The sequence below is a fragment of the Cnephaeus nilssonii genome (genome assembly GCF_951640355.1).
Source record: "Cnephaeus nilssonii genome assembly, chromosome: 6".
Lineage (NCBI taxonomy): Eukaryota > Metazoa > Chordata > Mammalia > Chiroptera > Vespertilionidae > Cnephaeus > Cnephaeus nilssonii.
The window spans coordinates 41705666-41730178 of record NC_137077.1 but is presented as its reverse complement, the minus strand read 5'-3'; the positions used below and the strand labels follow the sequence as shown (position 1 = coordinate 41730178).

The 24513-nt window shown below is 40.2% G+C and overlaps 1 protein-coding gene across 5 annotated transcripts in view; it reads left to right on the top strand.

The window, feature by feature from the left end:
• Positions 1-24513, top strand: part of YAF2 (YY1 associated factor 2) — a 98906-nt gene that overhangs the window by 13685 nt on the left and 60708 nt on the right. For 3 of the 5 annotated variants that reach the window (XR_013813674.1, XR_013813675.1, XM_079774301.1), the window contains exon 3: positions 17715-17786. The exons of 1 other annotated variant lie outside the window; for it this stretch is intronic. Coding sequence is in view for 2 of the 4 variants with exons in the window: in XM_079774301.1 (XP_079630427.1) it covers positions 17715-17786 (72 nt within the window). In the remaining 2 variants the exon portion in view is untranslated. Of the gene's footprint in view, positions 1-17653; positions 17787-24513 lie in introns of all 5 variants that reach the window. One more of the 5 variants, XM_079774302.1, reaches the window with a different exon arrangement.

The following is a 24513-nucleotide window of genomic DNA, read 5'->3' as shown; positions in this document are numbered from 1 at the left end:
ATTGTTTATGCATAGCCTATCTAATAAAAGAGTAATATGCAAATTGACCATCACTCCAACACACAAGATGGCTTCCCTCATGTGAACACAAGATGGCTGCCACAAGATGGCCGGCAGGGGAGGGCAGTTGTGGGCGATCAGGCCAGCAGAGGAGGGCAGTTGGGGGCGACCAGGCCTGCAGGGGAGGACAGTTGGGGGGGCACCAGGCCTGCAGGGGAGAGCAGTTAGGGGCGACCAGGCCAGCAGGGGAGGGCAGTTGGGGGTGACCAGGCCGGCAGGGGAGGGCAATTAGGGGCAATCGGGCTGGCAGGGGAGCAGTTAGGTTTCGATCAGGCTGGCAGGGGAATGGTTAGGGGGTGATCAAGTTGGCAGGCAGAAGCGGTTAGGGGCAATCAGGCAGGCAGGCAGGCGAGCGGTTGGGAGCCAGCAGTCCTGGATTGTGAAAGAGATGTCCGACTGCACCAGGATTGGGCCTAAATAGGCAGTCGGACATCCCTCGAGGGGTCCCAGATTGGAGAGGGTTCAGACTGGGCTGAGGGACACACACACACACACACACACACACACACACACACACACCCCGTGCACGAATTTTGTGTACTGGGCCTCTAGTATGTATACAAGTTCTTTGAGGGGGGTATGGAGAGAGATTGAGAGAATTTCAGAGCTGGAGGGAAATTTTCAAGAGCTTTCCTAATGTTTAGTCATTTCTTGAGACAGGCTAGTTTTTATTACTTGAAACCTTAATGGTAAAGGGATAAGATAGTCTTCAGAGGAAAGATCCTGAGAGGTTTCAGGTAGAGATGTTTATTAAAACTTTTGAAATAGGTTGAGGCCACTATTGTTTGCAAACCTTCCTTGGTTAGGATTTTCAGCTCAGTTTGGAGGATTCTTGTTGTGGTACTGTCTTAGGGAACTGCCAGGCACCATGTAGCAATCTTCTGGGTTTGGTCTTTTCTATTTGTTGAAACTCATGACTCAAGCCTAGCATCCTTTTGACAGGTAAGAAACAAGCCTGGAAAGATTGTGATTTGTTTGAGGTCAGTAACTAGTTAGTGTCAGATTCAGGTATTTGCATTTCCAGTTCTTTTTATTACCTAGCCATGGTAGCATTTAAATTTGCTGGCTAAGTTAATTTCATAAGGATTTCTTGTAAATTTCCTTATATCTAGATCTAGTGTTGTACAACTTGATAACTTCTAACACTAAACCTATTATAACTAATATAATAAGAACTTATGTTAAAATCGGGGCTAGCATAATTAATGAAGAACAAAGTACTATCAGTTATTTTCCCTGTGTTAACAAATATATATGTTTTCATTCATTTTTATTGCTGGCTAACATTTCATTCACAATTATTTGACCATTTTATTGTTGATAGGCTTGGTTTAGTTGAAGTATAAATATTAACAAACTTCATTATAGTAGCATTTATTGTGCTGTGTATCTTATCTTCTTTGATATCATAGTATTTCTTAGGAGAACAATTCCAGTAGATATTATTTCCCCTTTTATGTGTGATATAAATAATAAGGATCACTAATAATGTAATTAATAACCAATTTGATTATATATGTATATATGAATGTGCATGTATGATAAAAAGTTTTTATAATTCTAGGTGCATCTGCAGAGTAGGCAAAGTTGTTTTGGTCTTCTTTCATCTTTTCCCATCCCTTTTTGCTATTTATCTTTTGTTTCCCTAGGGCCCAAAATCTCCTCACCAATGTTCATTTCTAGCCTATATTCTAAATTGTTCTGATTCCTGCCTGGCTGGTGTGACTCAGTCATTGAGCATCGACCCATGAACCAGGAGCACATGATTCCTTTCCTGGTCAGGGCACATGCCCAAGTTGTGGGTTCGATCCCCAGTAGGAGGTGTGCAGGAAGCAGCCAATCAATGTTTCTTTTGAATCAATGTTTCTATCTCTCTATCCTTTCCCTTCCTCTTTCTCTAAACTTAATTTAAAAAAACATTTAAAAAATGTTCTGATTCCTTTATTTTCTTCTTTAGTAGCTCTCCTAAAATCTTTTCTGCTTAATAAAGTAATCTGAATAAAGTAATTCATTCAAATGTGAATGTAAATAAAAGTGAGCATGGTGGGTAGCGTTTTTTTCTTAAGATAATAACTCTCTGATGACAAAAGTATTACATGCTCATTGAAGATACTAAAAGAATGAAGAAGTGTAAGGAGGAAAATAGGAATGCCCACCATACTCCTATATAATAAAAGGCTAATATGCAAATAAACCGAACTGTGGAACATCCGAACAACTGGTCGCTATGATGTGCGCTGACCACCAGGAGGTGCACGCAGAACATGGCAGGCATCAGCAGTAGGTGGCAGCGCGCTGAACGTGGTGGGTGTCAGCCGCAGCGGGATGGTGAAGCAGGTGAGTGGGGGCGCCAGACCAAGGCCGGGTGCCGGTTGCTGTCATCCAGGCGAGCCTCGTGGTTACTGAAAATTCTTAGCTCCTGTGCACCGCGGTCCCGCCCAGCGCTCGCACTTGCTGCTGGCACCTGGCGCCAGCCCCAATTGCTCTGCTGTCATTGGGTGCAAGCCACGGCTGCCGGCCCTAATCGCTCCTCAGGGCTTCTCCACCTTCCCCTGCTTCTGAGGGGCGATCAGGACCGGCAGCCGCCTCTTTCACCTGAGCCGGCGATGACCCCGCTCGCAACCGCTGCCGGCACCAGAGCTGCCGCTCACACCTGCTGCTGGCGCCTGATACTGGTCCCGATTGCTCGGCAATGTCAGTGGGTGCAAGCGGCTGCTGCCAGCCCCGATCGCCCCTGAGGGCTTCTCCACCTCCCCCTGCTCCTGAGGGGCGATTGGGGCAACAGCCGCCACTCGCACCCGCTGACTTTGCCGGCCCCACTTCTCTGGCGCCGGCCCCAATTGCTCCACGCTGTCAGCAGGTACGAGCAGGACCGGCACTGTCAGCGTGTGGTAGTGGCAGATGGGACTCGGAGGCCATGGCGGGAGGGGCCGGGTGGGAGTGCAGAGGATGGGCCCAGACCCACCCCTGTGCCCACCGCAGTTTCACCGCCTACAGTCCTTTCAAGGTGCAGAAAGTCGTGCACTGAGCCCCTAGTCATAATATAATATCTCTAGCCAGAGATAGCTATTTTGTTGTGTTTAATGTGCTTCTTTTCTGTCTTTTTACACATAGATACTAGCATTTAAAAGTGCAAGTTGAGGTATCTGTTTGGAAGAATGGGGGAAAGGAGGAGACTTCCAAATTGGTGGCCTTCTCTGACTTCCCATGACTGCTTTCAACTTGCCTGATCCTCTATGCTCCAGTGTGTTTCACAGACACTAATCCTAGGGAATGCTCTTTGAAAACAAGAAATCAAGAAAGTTTGAAAATATTGTATGTAATCTTCATGGAGTTTAATAAAGTTTCTTAGAAGAACAACTTGTTTTATTTGAGTGTTCTCAACCTTACTTGACCAGAACATGTTGGGACATATTGTTCTGTAGACCCTTGCTATTGAAGTTGGTCCAATAGTGGTATTGGTATCACCTGGGTGTCCTTTAGAAATGAAGAATTTGCCCTGGTCACAGTGACTCAGTTGGTTGAGCATCAGCCCAAGTCCTAAGAGGTTACCAGTTGGATTCCAGTTCAGGGCATATGTACAGGTTGAGGACTTGATCTCCAGTAGGAGGCGTGATTGATGTTTCTATCTCTCCTTCTCCCTTCCTCTCCCTCTAAAATGAAGAAAACATTAAAAAAAAAAGAGAGAGAGAACCAAGATGGTGGCATAGTAAATGCCTGTACTTGCTGCTTCCCACAACCACATCAAAATTACAACTAGAATACAGAACAACTGTCATCCAGAACCGCGGGAAAGCTGGCTGAGTGGAAGTATTACAACTAGAGAGGTAAAGAAGAAAGCACATTGAGACTGGTAGGAGGTGTGGAGGCGTGGAACGGGCTGGTCTGGCACCTGGGTGTGCCACTTTTTTAATAGGGAGGGAGATCACCTCTTTGGAGGCCGCCTGGAGGAGCAACGAGTCCCAGTCCCACACCAAACCCCCAGCCCAGGGTCCCAGAGGTGGGGAAAGAAGTCCCTATGGGCAGTAAGAACTACGGGTTGTAAAAACCAGTCTGGATTGGGGCTGAGTGACACACAGGCTGCTAGAGACCCAGCTGCTCCTCTTAAAAGGCCAGCACTGCAAACTGAATTTACAAGCTTCTGCTTGCTCTGAGCTCTAGTGCCGGGCAAGGCTCTGAGGGACCCAGACAGATATGGGGAGAAACTGGACTGTTGGCTTCAGGGCAGGAATGCGGGGGTGGCTTTCTTCCAGATGGAAGATGCTCTCAGTGGTCATTGTTCCCGTGCTGGGACCTCCCTGGTATAGGGCTGACTGGCAGCCATTTCTGTTTGCTCCACCCTGGAGATTCCCTGAGACCCTGCCTCACCCAATTTACAACCCCAACCACCCAAGCTGTTTGCAGCGGCTTTTGCATATGAATGGCCTGTCCTTTCTTAGTCTAAAACCTGTCAAGCTGCAGCTGGGTCAGGGAGCCCCAAAGCTATTAATAAAATGCCTAAGGCCAGCACCAGCACCAGCCTGCCTTGTTTCACAACTGGGCCTCGTCTGGGCACTTCCAAACCCGATACATAGAGGAGGAATCTGTAGATCTCTCTGAAGCTCCTGCTGGGTGGCCCCAGGCAGTGGCTGACTTTGCACCTCCTTGGAGATCCAAGAGCCACTGAACCCAATGGTCAGTGTGAGACCATACCAGATTATAACTCTTCACATCCATAAGTGACACACTCTAGGGGCAGACTCAGTGATCACCAAAGCCCCACTGAAGCAAGTCATGCCCCATAAGGGTGTGTCCTGCTCATCAGCTCTCCCCCTGAAGTCACAGCTGGTCCCCACAGCCAATTGGCCTGGAGGTCAATTCTTCCCAGTGGTACCGACAGCAATCAAAGCTCAACTACAACAAGACTGTGCACACAGCCCACAAAGGGGTGCACCAAGAGTGTCCACCTCAGGTGATTGGGGAGGCTGAGCCACTGGACCCTTTAGGACACCTAATACACAAGGCCACTCTATCAAATCAAGGAGACTTAGCAGCTACCCAATACATAGAAACAAACACAGGGAAGCAGCCAAAATGCGGAGACAAACATGTAACAAATGAAATAAATGGAAGAAAGCAAACTACTGGATACAGAGTTCAAAACCACAGTTACAAAGTTACTCAAGAATCTTCTCAAATCCTCCGAGGAACTTAGTGAGACCTTCAAGGATCTTAGTGAGAATGCTAAAAAAAAAAAAAAAAAAAAAAGGGGGGGGGGGTGGGGGGAAAGGGCCAGTCAGAAATTAAGCATACACTGACTGAAATAAAGAATAATATACAGGGATTCAATAGTAGACTTGAAGACCCCAAGAATCAAGTCAATGATGTGAAATATGAGGAAGCAAGAAACACCCAACCAGAAGAGCAAAAAGAAAAAAGAATCCAAAAATATGAAGATAGTGTAAGGAGCCTCTGGGACAACTTCAAGCGTACCAACATCCGAATTATGGGGGTGCCAGAAGAAGAGAGAGAGCAAGATATTGAAAACCTATTTGAAGAAATAATGACAGAAAACTTCCCCTACCTGGTAAAAGAAATAGACTTACAAGTCCAGGAAGCACAGAGAACCCCAAACAAGGAATCCAAAGAGGACCACACCAAGACACATCATAATTAAAATGCCAAGGGCAAAAGACAAAGAGAGAATCTTAAAAGCAGCAAGAAAAAAAATAGTTATCTACAAGAAAGTACACATACGACTTTCAGCTGATTTTTCAACAGAAACTCTGCAGGCCAGAAGGGAGTAGCAAGAAATATTCAAAGTGATGAATAGCAAGAACCTACAACCAAGAATACTCTACCCAGCAAAGCTATCATTTAGAATTGGATGTCAGATAAAGAGCTTCACAGACAAGAAAAAGCTAAAGGAGTTCATGACCACCAAGCCAGTATTATATGAAATGCTGAAGGGTATTATTTAAGAAGAGGAAGAAGAAGAAGGTAAAGATAAAAAGTCATAAACAACAAAGTGACAACGAATATATATCAACAAGTGAATCTAAAAATCGAATAAAAATCTGATGAACAGAATAAACTGGTGAATGGAATGCAATCAGGGGCATGGAAGAAATGGAACAGACTGACAATTCTCAGAGGGAAAGGGGTGTGGGGGAGTGCGGGAAGAGATTAGACAAAGATCTTCTATGCATGTATGCAGTACCTATGGACACAGACAATAGAGGGGTGAGGGCCTGGGGTGTGGTGGGAGCCGGGTGGTGGGAGCTATGGGGGAAAAAGAGGGATATCTGTAATAATCTCAACAATAAAGATTAAAAAAAAAAAAGGAAATGAATCTCTGGCCCCCACCAAGGATTTATTAAGTCAGAACCTCCATTTTAACAGGATCCCTGGATTATTCATACACACCTTAAAATTTGAGGAGCACTGCTCTATAGTTTTTTTCAGGATAAGATGAGCTGGGTGAGGTTCTGAGATGTTCATTCAACTTGCTCTACTTTTCTCCAAGGGCTCCTCCCCCTTTATTGTGTGTGCAGGAAGGGTTGCAAGTATGCGTGTATGTGGGCATGCATGTGTATACAGGCATGTGAGTGTGTGGGTATGTCTTTGTTTATGGTGCCCCTTCTCTGTTCGGCCAACACTCCACTTATGAACTTTTATGTCCAAAAATGACTCCTCTGTTAACACCTTTTGTCCTTGCTTCTGTTTATTCATACACAACCATACATTCCTTCAGCCATATAGCTCATTCAGGGCTGGCTCTGGAAGCCTCCTGTGAGGAAATAGGGAGTAGGAGTAGATGGGTTTGCCAGGTAGAATCAAGTAAGTTTCTTGGAGTAGAAGATAGCTGGCCTTCCCTCAGAAGGGCCTAGGGGTTTTTAATTGTGTTGATTAGAACCCTGAGGTCTCATGGAATTGTCTCACAGGGTGCCAGTACCTTCAGCCAGATCACCTACACTCATTTTATTTATTAGGATTTTTCTTGGTTGAAAATCATTGCCTTGTTCCATCCATTTAGCCTTCTACAACTCAGATTCTTCTGTTAAGCATTACTGGGTTGTGACTGGACTTCTTAGTCTCACATTTCAAAGGGAAGAGTTGATAATGAATTTTGTGTAGTGGCAGGGAGATTTGAAGCTCTCTCTTGAAAAGCCTTTTCTCCTTCCTTACTTCACTGTATCTTTCCTTTATTCTCATCCTTTTTATTAGACATATTGCTCTTTTTGAAGACCAGGGCTGGTAAGGTCCAAAGGCACATAATCTGATTAGATGAGTAATGAGCAGTACAGTTTATAGATGCAAAATGAATTAACAATGTCATCAAGTATTACTTTTGTTAAAATTTATAAGACTATTCTATTATCTACGAGAACTCGTTAGCAAATTTGGTCACTATTCCCTTGTTGCCAATTTTCCATAAACTTAATGTCTTTGATTACACAGCATTTTTATATAATACTAGAGGCCCGGTGCACAAAATTGGTGCACAGGGGTGTGTGTCCCTCAGCCCAGCCTGCACCCTCTCCAATCTGGGACCCCTCAAGGGATGTCCGACTGCCCGTTTAGGCCCTATCCTGGTAGAATTGGGCCTAAACGGACAGTCGGACATTCCTCTCACAATCCAGGATTGCTGGCTCCCAACTGCTCACCTGCCTGCCTTCCTGATTGCCCCTAACCGCTTCTGTCTACCAGCTTGATCACCCCCTAACCACTCCCCTGCCAGCCTTATTGATGCTTAACTGCTCCCCTGCCAGCCTGTTTGCCCCTAACTGCCCTCCCCTGCAGGCCTGGTTCCCCCCCCCCCCCAACTGCTCTCCCCTGCAGGCCTGGGTCCTCCCCCAACTGCCCTTCCCTGCAGGCCCGGTCGCCCCCAACTTCCCTCCTCTGCCAGCCTGGTCACCCCTAACTGCCCTCCCCTGCAGGCTTGATCGCCCCCAACTGCCCTCTCTTGCAGGCCTGGTCCCTCCCAACTGCCCTCCCCTGCTGGCCAACTTGTGGTGGCCATCTTGTGTCCACATGGGGCAGCCATCTTGACCACATGGGGACAGCCATCTTGTGTGGAATGATGGTCAATTTGCATATTAGTCTTATTAGATAGGATAGAGGCCTGATGCACGGGTGGGGGCCAGCTGGTTTGCCCTGAAGGGTGTCCCAGATCAGGGTGGGGGTTCTCTTGGGGCATGGGGCGCCCTGGGCAAGGGGCCTGTGGTGGTTTGCAGGCTGGCCACGCCCCCCGGCGACCCAAGTGGAGGCCCTGGTATCTGGGATTTATTTATCTTCTATAATTGAAACTCTGTAGCCTTGAGTGGAGCCAAGCCTCCTGCTTGCTCCGTGGCCACAGCCATTTTTGTTGGGATTTATTTATCTTCTATAATTGAAACTTTGTAGCCTTGAGTGGAGGCCTGCCTAAGCCGACCAGGGTGTGTGGAAAGTTTGGCTTCTTCCATTACAGGGGAAACCCAAGCCTCCTGCTCACTCTGTGGCTGCTGCCATCTTGGCTGGGTTAATTTTCATACTTGCTCATGATTGGCTGGTGGGCGTGGCTTGTGGGTGTAGAGAAATGATGGTTAATTTGCATATTACTCTTTTATTAGATAGGATACCTTGGTAATTCACATTTTAACTGTAATTTTGCTGTTTTCCACTTGTATAGGATTTCATTATACATATTCTTAGTGCAAGAAAATATATCCAGTTTTATTTTTTTCAAATATGTATCTATGTTAAATTTTTATGTGTATTTAGTATGATAACGGAAAGAAAAAAAAGAGCTTCAACATTTAATAACTCCCTACAATTATGTAGTATTGTGGTGAAGAGTTTAGACTCTGGAGTTCCACTCTTTGGGTTTAAATATTGATCTCACCATTTACTGACTGTGTGACTTTCTGAAAGACACTCAGCTTTTTGAGCTTCAGTTTTTTCATTCGTAAAGTGGAGATGGTAACACCTACCTGATAGAGTTGTTGTGAGGATTAGATGAGATAATTCTTGCAAAGTACTTGGCACAGTGCCTACTGTATAGTAAGTCCTCAAAAAATGTTAGCTAAAAACATCAAATACACATGTGGTAATATAATTTATATAGGGTTTAACAGTCCCTATTGTCAAATATGGGTTCCTAGTGGGGTAACTAACAAAACCAGAGCATAAGAAAGTGTTTTCTGCTCTGGCTGGGTAATTCATTTGATGCATCTTTCGGATACACCATGGTTGTGGGTTTGATCTCCAGTCAGGGCACATATAAAAGCAACCAATGAATGCATAAATAAGTGGAACAACCAATCCACGTTTCGCTCCCTTTCTCTCTAAATATCAATAAACAAAAAGTTTAAAAAAAGATGAAAGTACCCTGGTAGTGTAATAGTGGTAAGCAGTGCATATACACTTAAGAACTGAAACATTTTAAAGCAGCATTTTTTACTATTTGCCATACTTAAGGAGTAAGTTTATTTTCAAGGTTGGAGTGTCAGCACAATCATGGTCTTTTTTTGGATACTGTCATCTTATATATATATATATATATATGTGTGTGTGTGTGTGTGTGTGTGTGTGTGTATGAGGCCTGGTGCATGAATTTGTGCATGGGTGGGGTCCGGCCAGTCTGGCCAGGGGGCGAGGACATGGGTGGTTGGCCGGCCTGCCTGCTGGTCGAACTCCTGGTCGAGGGGACAATTTTCATATTAGCCTTTTATTATATAGGATATACACTGAGTGGCCCGATTTTTATGCATTCAGGGATCATAATAATCTGGCCACTCAGTGTATGTGTCATGTTATGCTGTTACTTCTGCTTTGCACTCTCCTGTCCTCCACAACTTCTTTCTAATTCTTTATGATTGATTAAGCATCATATCTCTTGAGAAGCACTCCTTTATTCCTAGGCCAGAATGAATACCCTTTCAATTACTCTTAAAGCATTCTATGCAAAATGTAATGATTGTATTTACACAGTGTATTGAAAATATTTTGTTTTGTTTCTCTTTCCTTCCCTGGACGAATCTTGAGAGTAGTACCATTGGTCCTGGAGTCATATTTTAGTTTAAATCTCCACCTTGCCATTTGTAGTCATATAACCAGAGGGCTTTTTGGTGATTAATGATGTAAGGAAATGAGCACTGTTCTTAATAATAAAGATAATAATTGTAAATAATGGTAATAAAAATTCTCAATGCCTGTCTCTATGTCTTACATAGGTATTGATAATGCTTAACTGAACTGCAAAGGCTCCTTATCATTTATGGTTCTGTGGCTGCTTTAAACTGTTTTCCACTTCTTTTTTAACATGTTAAGAGCCAAGCCTGTTTTGTCTTCCTTTCCGTTTAGCCCACGATATCCAATTTCACCCATACGCTGGCTGCACCAGTGACTGACGAGGTCCGGACGGAAAGTATAGTGTCAGTTACCGGTGACTGACATGGTGCTTAAAATGTTAAGGGACATTAATATAATTTAATTTCATGAATCTGTGAGTCGGATGGAGTATGTTTAATTTTTCCTGTTTTATTTGATAAAAGAATTTATGTAAACCCAAGTTACCTTCATACTTGGCTCTTTCAGCAGTTTAAAATGTTTTCCTTTGCCATCAATTCAATGTATAGTTGATACTGCAGTTGATACAGCATTTTTTTTTTTTGTCTTAATGTCCTGCTTACTTGTTTGTTGAATCTTAACTAGAGGCAGACAGACCATTTAGTGGAAGCCATTGCATTAGTCAAGGGAAGAGACACTAGTGGCCCAACAAGGATAATATCAGTGGGAAAGAGAAACGAATGGATTCTAGATATGTTTAGGAGGAAATCTATAGGACTTATTGGGTGCTTGGAGATGGTTGTAGGAGGTAGGAAGTTGAGTTGTAGAGAGGGGAGAAGCAAAGATGAATTCCAGATTTTGGCTTAGTTAAGTAGCTGGGTAAATAAATGGTGGAACTTCTCACTGATAGGGGGAACAGGAGAAGGGCAGGTTTAGGTAAGGTAATAGTTCATTTTTAGATTTGTTTAATTTTAGGCATCTGTGGAAAATCTGAGAGGGGAGACTTATGAGGAAGTTGGATATGTGGGGCTTAAGCTTAGGAAAGAGAACAGGGCTAAAAATATTTATTGGGTAGTTATCAGTATACATGACCGAGTTGAAGACATGTGAGTGATAAGACAGATTAGGGAGAGAATAGACTGCATAGCATGAGAAAAGAAAACCTAGGACCGAAAATTGAGAAAGACTTTTGTGGGTTTTTTGGTGGTGGTAGAAGAGCATCCATAAAGAAGAAGAAAGAAATAGAGGAGAAAGAAAAATTAAATATGGAGTAAGAAACCCAGGAAAGTGTAGTTATAGAAACAGAGGGAAGAGAATGTTTTCAGAAGGTCAGCCATGTCAAATGGCCTTTACTTTAATCAGAACCTTAAATTTCTCCTTGCATTCTATGCAATGTTTATTTAACAACTGTGGCATTAAAATATATTTTTTAAGTTGTAACGATAATCTTGTGTAGTGCTTGTACTAAGCTTTTCATGATAGTTATAACAGTTCTGAATTATTTCTATAGGTTAAATAAAGGAGTTAATATTGGTAGGTTGGGAGATGAATATAATTTTGTTAGTATCTAACTTAGTTTCTCAAGAAAGAGAGCTTTAATTATCTAGTAATATCTATCATTAAGCCTGTACTTCCACAGGTAGTTCCTGATTGTAGCTACGGAAATTAATAGAATTAATTTTTAAAATTGGTTCATCTTGCTATTAAGAACTTTTAAAATGGTAAGTAAATGTCCAGTAATTTGAAGACTCTTGGAAAATTGTGTGGTTAATTGTGGAGGAGCATGAATGGTTTGAAGAAGCCCTTTTGCTTTTAGGAGGAGTGAATCATTACATTCTTTATGGATCAGCTAACCAAGCAAATCATAGTGTTTCCCATAAATTTGTATTTGGTCCGTAAAGTGATAGTCATCCGTGGAGTACATTTGATTTGATGTGACTCGTGATTCAGATTTTATGAGTGCTGAATAACAAAGTTATTTCTTAGAACATAGGCAATACTTTGAAAACTGTCACTTTGACCTCACATTATATTGAAATTTATTATGTTAGAAAAATTTGCCATTGTTTTATAAAATCAGTTTTACATGGAAGATATGTACTTAACATCTTTGAGATGGTTTTTAAGAATTGATTTGAAAACTAATGCAGGGCTTAGACTCTGGTGAGATTAATTTTAATATTATAATTAGAAAAGATGGGAAAAAACGTAATTACAGAGTAAAGGTTAGACTTCCTTATTATGTTGACATAATTGTTGGCATTTTTGCATATTAACTTGGATACTAACTATAATTAGTGTGTAAAGGGCTGCATATAATGCTCCTGACATTTTGGACTAGGATCAGGAAAATGTTAGATGATATTAAATGTCTGTAGAAGTATCCCATTTTAAGATATGGGGAAACCCAAAATATACTGTAGATGAAAGGGGAGCTGTTCTGTCCGGAGCAGGGGTCCTAGATTTTGCCTCTTTAGCTTTTCCAAACAGTTTGATTATTAATATCTTTACCATCAAGTGTCAGTCAAGAGCAGTTATCTCATATTTTCAATTAAGAATTTATCAGCATCCCTAAAATTCTAGCTTATAAAAATCAGGTATTGGAACATGAAAAATTATTTGTGTAAATGTTTCTGGCACCTTTTTAAAAATGTATTTTTATTGATTTTTAGAGAGAGGAAGGGAGAGGGAGAGAGATAGAAACATTGATGAGAGAGAAACATCATCGATCAGCTGCCTCCTGCACACCTCCTACTGGGGATCCAGCCTGCAACCTCACATGTGCCCTGACCAGGAATTGAACTGGTAACCTCCTGGTTCATGGGTCGATGCCTAATCACTGAGCCACATCAGCCTGACTGTTTCTGGCAACTTTTAAAGTCTGAGTAACTTCCTTTAATAAAGTAAATCTAATGTTATAGCTGATTTTATAATATTAGTAGATATAATTGGTATGATAACGATAGAGATTTACTTAGTAGCTACTATCTAGAATGTTTTATTAACTATTTCCAAACTATATGTATTTTTTTAAAAAAATGAGTGTCTAGTGGTATTTGCAATTCAGTTTTAATATTAATGTGTTCTTGTAGCTCTTTTATGCTGCAAATTGTGATTTCTAATAACATCAATTATTTTCTTTATCTTGCAATATAAAAATATAGTTTCAAAATAATAGTACCAGAATTAATGTAAACAATAAATCTCTGAGTGAAGTTTAGAGTTTCTTTATTGTTCTTTTAGTCCTTAGATTACATCCCTCTAAAAAACGTTATATTTAACATCATTTGAAAATAATTTCATTTCTGGGTGGTCATGCTGATAGTTGGATATATGGTTAGATTCTGGGCGTTGTTTCTAAACACTTATATTAACTTAGTTAATCCTTACAACTGCCCTGTGAAGTAGGTTCAGTTGTTATCCATATTTTACAGATGAATATATTTTTTGCCCTCTTGATTTCAGGTTAATTTGCATTAACAAGAAAATAGTACTGCTTTTGTTTGTCATTATGGATTGATATAGGGAAAATGGCAGATAAAAACTGAGGAAAAGGAAAATTTTGATTAGGAAATGAGATGGTATTTATAATTTGGGACCCTGAGGATAGTATATCATGGGAAATGAAAAGGGAACTAAGGCACAATAGACAGTAAATTTTTGTCAAAAGTATAAAAGAAAGACTAAGTACCAATCTTAGAATTTTTGTATATAACTGCTGTGCCCTGTAGAACTTTTCCCCCTCTACATAATAATGAGAGGGAGTTCTAGCTAGAAAAACCAGATAAAGTGGGATTCTATACTTTACTGATCTATTTAAGGAGCCAAAAAGAGGACAGTTTTCTGTAAATAACATTACTTAATAAGTTTATAATTCACTTTTAACCTTATTTTGGTTAACTGAGGTTCAACTCAATTATATATTCACACATTCCTCCATATTTATATATAACCCTTCAATAATGTCACTTATGTATGTGTGAATATGTGTATAATATCAAATTTCATTACACTGTAACAGGATTCCAAGTCCAGGACTTATCTTGAACAACTTTCACAACCATAACATCTTACATTAAATGTTTAAGTCTTAATGAAAATTAGAAAATAGTGTATCTGGAATCATCAAAACCAGTTGTAATTTAAGTTACTTCTTGGAAAAATATAATGTTCAAACCAGTGGGTAGTAATGGAAGTGAAAGTTGCTACCATGTTGTTTCCTGAGCAGTATTGTCATAAGTTCAGATTGATTTGATGGAATAGATTTTCATTAGTGAAATGCTTGATTTAGTACTTGATTACTAAGGAGTACCTTTTTGTGGATGAGCATTATGACTATTAAAGCTTACACAGGATACTTTTGAATAGAGCATCCTAATTTTTGGAATTTCTTTTCTAAGCTATTCTGATGAAATCTATATCTTAGTTGAGCTTATGGCATGGTAACACCGACAAATAAAACTTTCAATACTGGTGTCTAAGTGACCATTTTGGTTGCCTTAAAATATTTTCAAGACCTTTTTAATTCACTTACGTTTTTTTAAAAAAAAGTGCTTGATTTTATTTTAAATACATAAGACCTGAGTTTAATGGAGACTGCATTTTTTTGTAAATAAAATTTGGAAATTATTATTTAGTTCTTTTTAAAAATATGTATTTTTATTGATTTCAGAGAGGGAGAGGAATAGAGAGAGAGAAATGTCCATGATGAAAGAGTATCATTGATCAGCTGCCTCCTGCATGCCCCACACTGGGCATCGAGCCTGCAATCTAGCATGTGCCCTGACCAGGAATTGAACCGTGACCTCCTGGTTCATAGGTCGATGCTCAACCACTGAGCCATGCTGGCTAGGCTATTTAGTTCTTAATGACATCTTTTATACTAGCTTATACCATAAGGATAATATATTTGGATTATTGTTTTTGTACCTATTTTATCAATCTAAACATGCAAGACATTTTCTTTTCCTGTTAATTCTCACTCTATTTTTCCTTTGACTTTTTTTAGAGAGAGTGGAAGAGAGAGGGAAAGACAGAGAGAAACATAGATGTCAGAGAAACACATCAATTGGTTGCCTCCTGCACGTGGGCCCCGGCCAGGGAGGAGCCTGCAACCAAGGTCTGTGCTCTTGACTGGAATCGAATCTGGGATCCTTTGGTCTGCAGGCCAATGCTCTGTCCACTGAGCCAAACTGGCTAGGACCAAACAGGTAGGACCTTTATGCCATGTACTTGCTCACTCTTCAGGGAATAGAAGTCAACAAGATTTCTATTTAGTTAACTAGAAAAGTTAACTAGATGACGTTTTTTGGTATTTATCCTTTTATTACAGTTAGAAATGGATGTCTGTGTGATGCCCCTGTTTTAGTGAATGAGTCATTTAAAAATGAAAAGGGAGCCCACTGTATGGGAGAACATATTTGCCAATGATACATCTGATAAGGCATTAATTTCCATAATATTTAAAGTACTCATACAACTCAACAAAAGGAAGGCAACCCAATTGGAAAATAGGCAGAAGACCTGAATAGACACTTCTCCAAAGAAGACATAAAAATGGCCAAGAGACATATGAAAAAATGCTCAAAGTCACTAATCATCAGAGGGATGCAAATTAAAACAACAATGAGGTATCACCTCATACCTGTCTGAATGGCTACCATCAGTAAATCAACGAACAAGTGCTGATGAGGATGTGGAAAAAAGGGAACCCTAGGACACTGCTGGTAGGAATGCAGACTGGTGCAGCCACTATGGAAAACAGTGTGGAGTTTCCTGAAAAATTAAAAATGGAACTGCCATTTGATCCAATGATCCCACTTCTAGGAATGTATCCTAAGAAGCCTGAAACACCAATCAGAAAAATACATGCATCCCTATGTTCATAGAAGCATTATTTACAATAGCTAAGATCTGGAAACAGCCCTAGTGCCCATCTGTAGATGAGTGGATAAAAATGCCATGGTACATTTATACAATGGAACACTATGCAGCTATAAAAAAGAAGGATCTCTGACCTTTTGAGACAATATGGAGGGACCTGGAAAGTATTATGCTAAGCGAAATAAACCAGTAAGAGAAAGACAAATATAACATGATCTCACTTATATGTGGAATCTAAAACAAAATAAAATGGGGAACAAAATAGATCCAGAGACATGGAAGCATGCAACAGACTTAAGATTCTCAGAGGAAAGGGGAAGGGCGCAAGGAGATTAACCAAGGAATTTATATTAACCCATGGACACAGACAATAAATAGTGTGGTTAAGGCCTAGTGAGGGGGTGGGAGTGGGGAGGAGGGAGTCAATGGGAGGAAAAAGGGGGACATATGTAATACTTCCAACAATAAAGATAAATTGAAAAAAAAATTGAGTGCATTAAGTACTGTTATTTTTAAAATTCAGATTTATAGAAAAATGAATATAATTTACCAGACAGTTTGTATCTTAAAATAAGTAGAAATCTAGAAACAATCTTGACATGTGCTGTTAGCCTTTATGAAATATAATATTACCTTATAACAAGATAGAAATGTAAGATATTTATTAGAATTACATTTTTAATTTTTTGTTGAATAACTATTTTATACACAATTTTATCCTGTTTATGATTAAAACAAAGGAAAGAAGATACATTATCTTTAATTTGTTTTCATAGAATGAAGAACCATGAAACCAAAGTTTCTTGAGGGTAGGGGGGGATAGTTATTTAGTAACATAATGGTAAAAGGGAGGTGTATTATTGAAACATCTCTTTGTATCTTCAACAAGAATTGGTGTTTGCAAAGTCATCACTGCTGTATCACATTAAAATGAACAGGTACCTGATTAATATGTATTCAGTTAAAGGTAAAATGTGAACTTGAAGATGAAGTTCTATTTAGTAGACCCTTTTTCCTTTTGTTAGAAACAGATTTTTTAAATGACACGTCCATTTTTAGGCAACTATTTTAAGTGTAACTGTTAATAAAAAATATTACCATATTACTCTGTACAACTATTTAAATTAAAATCAGTGTTGTTATTTGTCCATGGCCTGGCATACTTTTATATGTGTGTATGGTTGATTTGTTGTAGGTGGCAAATGATTATTTTAAAGACTTATTGAGTGCTGAATGGGAATTGTGATGATGCTTTTTATTTGAAGCCTTGTATATTGTTAATCCACTGTAGTGGCCTCTAAACCAAAATTCAGTGAATGTTAATGACAATGGCTAGTTAGGGAATGACAGATTTTGATCAACTAATTATCCTTGTACTAATATTAAAAATGATGGTGTTGTTTCAGTGAAATGGAATAGTCTGGTAACTGATATATTTGTATATTAAAACATAACTGCCATTATAGTGGAACTTTATAAATGAAACCATTCAAATATTTTTTTTTGGCTTGTGTTTCTAATAATGTCAGAAGTTTTTGTTGACATGTGGTTAGCAGATAGTTTCTGTATTTGCTTTGGTGCATGCATATGTAGTTATCTGGTGAATTTATAACCCTTTCTCTGTAGTTCTGTATGTGTTAATAATCTCAAATAAAATGAAATAATCTTCTTATTCTGATAGAGAAGAAAAAGCTGGATCACTTACCAGTAACTGGAGTTCTCCTATTGGGTAATCTCCACAGATCCACATTCTTTGAAGTTATTGTGAATGCCTCGAGGACCAAGGAACCGTTGAAATTTCCAATTTCAGGAAGGTAAGCAAGTGCACTGAAGCATGTCTCTAGCATCTTCCAAATCCCCTCCCCCCAACTTTCTTACATATACATCTGTACTGCATGCCCCCTCAGTTCCAGTGGCTGTCCATCAGGAAGACTCTCATGCTGGACAGAAGGGCAAGAGAGGTGGATCTGTGAGGGAAAAGACCCAATAGGATAACTCAAGTTACTGGTAAGTAAGCTAGTTTTTTCAAGTTTGAGATGTTTTTCTCACATTTCTTCTCTTTAGAAGGAGCTCATTTAATTACAAAGAAAGGAAGTTGTTTGCCATAGAGTCTTTTTGTAAGCTTGATGTGGATTATAGAATTTATTATATGGATAATAAACACCTAGTTCTTAAATAGTATATGAATAAATGTGACATTAATTTCAAAGTGTATCATTTACGTAATGGCTGTTTATAAAAATTATGTTTATTACCTCATAGTAAATAGTATAATAGTTCTAAAGCAATACAAGGAGTCTCTGTGTTGAAATATTATGTTAATTCATTTGTGATGTTGCTTTTATTGAAGTAAACACTAAACACTGTAAAATTTATGCTTATGCCAAATTTGGCCAAATTCTTTTGACATAGTACTGAACAGCAAAAATAGTCTTATATAACTTGACTAGTACTTCTTACTGACATAGTTTAGTTGTACCTTTTAACTTCACTGAAGGTATATTGGGAAAGTAATTCAGGGCATGCTGCAATTATTTTTACCATTTTCTTGTTTATTGTTTATGGACTTAATGATGTGAAGGGTGGTGCTATTGGTTCAGTGTGTGCTCTCTGGTTTCTCAGGTACAAGATAATTTATTGAGCTGGCATGTACATGTTAGAAATGGACAGAGTTTCTCATTTCTCTCTCAGTCATTACCAGGTTATCATTTCTAAAAGGGCACTTTTAGCACATAAGAGCCTGTAGTGGTGCTTGCTTGCTCTACCTATTTTATAAAATTGTCATAATTTGCTAGTTACTTAAGGCCTCTCATAATCCAACCCCATTCTATTTATCCAGCCCTAATTTCTGCAATTTGGAACTTTGGTTTGGTCTTATCTGGACACTTGTCATATTTATATCTTGGTTTCTGCTTTTCCATTTTCTTGAAATGGCCTTCTTTCATTCTACTTTTCTCTACTTTAAGGTTGAGGTCATAAATCGTTTTATGCTAGCACCTCTCTGTTACTTCTGAGTGAGTAGAAACATGAGATTGCTCTGAAGATTGAATTCATGGAATATATTTAGGAAAGTACCTAGTAGTACATAGTAAACACTCTTCTTATTAGCTAATTAATAATAGATTGATCTTAAACACTTCTGTGATTATAGGTATAATTCTTATTTGTATGATACAGTTTAGCTTTTAAATATTAGCTTCAAGTTATATTGCTGTTTCTTTAGAAATAAACCTCTTAAACTGACTTGTATGGTCTTTTTTATAAGTCTTCACCTGAGGATATGCTCATTGATTTTAGAGAGAGAGAAAGGGGGAGAAAGAAGAGAGAGAGAGAGAGAGAGAGAGAGAGAGAGAGAGAGAGAGACAACGAGACAGCGTGGGAGAGAACATCCATTGGTTGTCTTTCTTATGTGCCCTGGCCAAGGATTGAACTCAAAACCTAGGTATGTACCCTGCAACCTTTTGGTATACAGGACAATGCTCCAACCAACTGAGCCACACAGGCCAGGGCATCAAGGATAGGATTTTATTGTTCTTTATCTTATTTAGTCTCTAACATCAGTGACTGAGATTAAATTATATCCACTGAAAAAAATCATGTGTTTTTTTTAATCTAAATTCACAACTATACTTAACTGTTTTTTTTTTTTCATTTATAAACAGGCTTATTTGGCTTATCAATGCCATTTGTACTGTATGTTTTTCTTAAGAACAACAGTTTTTTTTCCCTATAAAAATAGTATAGTGAAATTATTGTTTAGTACAATATAAACTTCTCCTATGGAACATTACAAGGAATGTATAGTTTTGAAAGTTAAGTTGATTGGCTTTACTTTAAGACTTTGTGAAGCATTAGAAAGCAAACTGGAAATTCAGTGTACTTGATTTTTTGAGGTTTGACTATTTTAGAAGGTTGTTGCTTAATTTTGATGATGCAGTAAATGAAATCTGTTTTCAAGGTCATTGAGGAAGGAAATGTTCCTTGACAGATTGAGTATCACTTCTAAATAATTCACTAGAGAGCCATTTCAGGTCCATTAGACAAGCCAAGATAAAGAACAAAAGTCAGATGACTTCATTGCTTGTTTTGAGTCTGCTTACGCACATCCACGTAAGACACTATTTAATTGCATGGTTTCTTTGGTTTGATAATGGTATGATGGTTATATTGAGAATGCCCTTATTCGTTAGAGGTCTATACTGAAATATTTATAATTGAAGTATCACAATGGGTTTAGGAATGTGCTCAGAAAATAAAATGCGGGTATTTGGGTGTGGTGTGTGTATATATCTTCTTATATAATAAAAGCCTAATATGCAAATCAACCGAATGGTAGAACGACCGGTCGCTGTGACACCCACTGACCACCAGGGGAAGATGCTCAACACAGGAGCTGCCCCCAGCCTGCAGGCCCCAGGCCAGCCAAGGTGGGTGCCAGTGGGATCCCCCTGATTGCCCCGCTGGTCGCCTCCCACAGAGGTAGATGACCGGCGGTGGGTGGGGCCAGCAAGCAGGCGGCACCAGGTTGGCCAAGGCAGGTGCCAGCGGGGGCCCCCTGATTGCCCCGCCAGTCGCCCCACAGATTGGACTTGATTTCTGGCCAGGCTGAAGGACCCTACCTGTGCAAGAATTTTGTGCACTGGGCCTCTAGTCCTATCTAATAAAAGAGTAATATGCAAATTGACCATCACTCCAACACACAAGATGGCTGCCCCCATGTGGTCAAAGATGGCCACCCCATGTGGACACAAGATGGCCACCAGAAGATGGCTGGCAGGGGAGGGCAGTTGGGAGGTACCAGGCCTGCAAGAGAGGGCAGTTGGGGGCAATCAGGCCTGTAGGGGAGGGCAGTTAGGAGTGACTGGGCTGGTAGAGGAGGGCAGTTGGGGGCGACCAGGCTGGCAGGGGAGGGCAGTTGGGGGCAACCAGACCTGCAGGGGAGGGCAGTTAGGGGTGACCAGGCCCACAGGGGAGGGAAGTTGGGGGCGACCAGGCCTGTAGGGGAGGACAGTTAGGGGCGACCAGGCTGGCAGGAGAGGGCAATTAGGGGTGACCAGGCTGGCATGGGAGGGCAGTTAGGGACAATTGGGCCGGCAGGGGAGCAGTTAAGCGTCGATCAGGCTGGCAGGGGGGTGGTTAGGGAGTGTTCAGGCTGGCAGGCAGAAGTGGTTAGGGGCAATCAGGCAGTCAGGCAGGCGAGCGGTTGGGAGCCAGCAGTCCTGGATTGTGAAAGGGATGTCCGACTGCACCGGGATTGGGCCTAAACGGGCAGTCGGACATCCCTCAAGGGGTCCCAGATTGGAGAGGGTGCAGGCTGGGCTGAGCGACACCCCTTCCCCCCCCCCGCCCCCCCCCCCCCCGTGCATGAATTTCGTGCACTGGGCCTCTAATATATAATAAAAGGCTAGTATGCAAATTGTCCCCTCGACCAGGAGTTAGACCAGGGGGCGGGGCTGGCTGGCCAACTGCCCATGGCCTCTCCCCCTGTCTGGCCCTGGCCCCAACCGCCCCCCCCCCCACATCCCCTACCACCTGCTGGCCCGGCCCTATTGGCCTCCATCGGGGCGGACCGGCTGGACCCCACCTGTGCACGAATTCATCACCAGGCTTCTAGTGTATATATAAAGAGAAATAAAAAGAAAGATAAAGAAAATGTTGCAAAAGTTAATTTTGAGTCTAGGTGAAGGGTATATAGATATACATTGTACTTTTAACTCTTATGTGGCTTTGATATTTTTCAGAAAAAAAGTTAGGGAGAAAGTATTTGAAAAAGAACTTTACTGCCCGGCTCAGTGGTTGGTTAAGTGTTGACCCATGAACCAGGAGGTCATGGTTCGATTCCAGGTCAGGGCACATGCTCGGGTTGAAGGCTCTATCACCAGTAGGGGGTGTGCAGGAAGCAGCCGATCAATGATTCTCTCTCATCATTGATGTTTCTATGTCTTTCTCCCTCTCCTTTCCCCTCTGAAATCAATATTTTTTTTTTAAAAAAGAACTTTACTGTGATTCAGTTTCTCTAATTCTAAAATGGGAATAATGGAACTTGTTCTTTCTATGCTTTGATGCAGGTAGGCACAGTGGGATAACCTTTGGTAGATAAAATGGCAATCAAGAGAACTTTTAAGAAATTTCTTTTTTACATTAAAGAAGAGTTTTACAATGGAGAACTTTTCAAAGAACATTTCACCTAAAAGTGTATTAGCAGAAAAAAGGATACCATGGTAGAGAAGCAACATTGAATAAAAAATGACTCAGAACTTTTCAAGAATTAAAAAAAGTGGAAATTATGAAATAATTAGAGCTTAATTACAACAAAACGTATCAAAACTTGAGGAATGCAAGAAAAGTGGGGCTTTAAGGGTAAATTTATAACCTTAAATGCATGTATTAGGTTGAAAGAAAATAAATGAATTAGATATTCAACTACAAAAAGGGGAAAGTAAAACCAAAGAAAGGAGAGGAAATAAAAATAAATATAGAATTTGGTAAGATAGACTATAATCCTATGTAATAAAAGCCTAATATGCTAACTATCTGACTGTTGTTTGACCAGTTGCTATGACGTGCACTGACTTCCAGGGGGCAGATGGTCTGACTGGTAGGTTAGTTTGCTGCTGGGGTCCGGCTTATTGGAGCTGGGTGAGACGGGCCAGACACGCCCTGGAGCCCTCCCACAGTCCCTTCCCGGCCCTGATCGTGCACTGGTGGGGGTCCCTCGGCCTGGCCTGGGCCCTCTTGTGATCTGGGACCCTCCAGGGGATGTTGGAGAGCTGATTTCGGCCTGATTCCCGCAGGCCAGGCCGAGGGGCCCCACCAATGCACGAATCCGTGCACTGGGCCTCTAGTCAATAATAAAAATAATAGTGATGCTTATTCAAATTAAAGCTGTTTCTTTTCAGTTGGTTAAGTTCTGAAAATACTCACCAGGAAAAAGATGATAAATAATAAAATTTAAAAGTGGAATGTAATTATAAATAATATTTTAAAGTGGAATATAATTAAAAGGCAATTGCATATAAAATATAATTACAAGTACAATTGTAATTTTAAAGATCACAGGAAATCACTTAATTTATATGTATATAAATTTTTTAAAACAGGTGAAATGGTCTGTTTTCTAGGGGAAGGAATAATTCTAAAATTGTACAAGAAAAAGAAAATCCAAGGAAAATAAAAACCATTTAAGAAATTAAAACTGTAATAAATTTCCCCAAGAGGAATTTTTAAAAATAGCAAGTTTATTAAGCTATAATTCACAAACCATACCATTTACCCATTTAAAATGTACAATTCAATAGTTTCTAGTATTTTACAGTTGTGCCACCATTACTACAGTCAATTTTAGAATATTTTCATCACCTCAGAAAGAAACTCTGTACCTATTAGCACTCAATCCCAGTTCTCCGCAAATCAGTGTTAGGCAACCACTAATCTACTCTCTGTGTAGATTTGCCCCTTCTAGACATTTCATATAAATGGAATCTTTAATAGATGGCCTTTTGTGGTTCAGCTCTTTCACTTATTTTTAAGGTCTAACCATGTTGTAGCATGTACCAATACACTTCATTTCTTTTTATGGCCAAGTAATATTTCATTTTACGGTATACCACATTTTGTTTATCCAGTCATCAATTGATGGATATTTGGATTATTTCCTACTCTTTTCCTATTATCAGCAGTGTGTACAAGTTTTTATGTGGACATATGTTTTCATTTCTCTTGAGTATATACCTAGAAGTGGAATTGCTAGGTCATATGGTGACTTGATGTTTAACTTTATGAGGAACTGCTAGATTGCTTTCCTACCAGCAATGTATGAGGGCCCCAATTTTTCCACATCCTCACCAACATTTTCATTATGAGTCTGACTATAGCCATCCTCAGAAGTGTGAAGTGATTTCAGAAGGAATAGGGTTTTTTTACTTTAATTTTAAATTTTAAATTACAGTTGACATACAATATTATATTAACTTCAGGTGTACAGCCCAGTAATTAGACATTATATAACTTGCTAACTGATCCTCCCAATAAATCTTGTATCCATCTGACACCTTAGGTATTATTACAGTATTATGGACTATATTCCTTATGCTGTACTGTATATCCCCTGACTATTCTGTAACTATACAATTTGTACCAGAGGAATAGTTTTAATGTGAAGTTTATTATGATTTCAGGTACACTTTTGTGGAACAGATAATCCCAATTTTATTTATTTTTATTGGTTTTAGAGCGAGAGGAAGGGAGAGGGAGAGAAACATCAATGTGAGAAACATCAATTGGCTGCTTCCTGCACACATTCTAATTGGGGACTGAACCTAAAACTTGGGCGTGTGCCCTGATTGGGAATTGAAACTCGAGACCTCTTGGTGCATGGGATGTCGCTCAACCGAGTCACACTGGCCAGGGCAATCCCAATTTTATACAAACTGACCCAGATAATAGAAGAAAAAAAGGGGAATGCTACCCTGATCATTTATTCGACTTTTAGCCCTGAAACCTAAATTGGAAAGAATATACAAGGGAAAGTTTATATTCAAC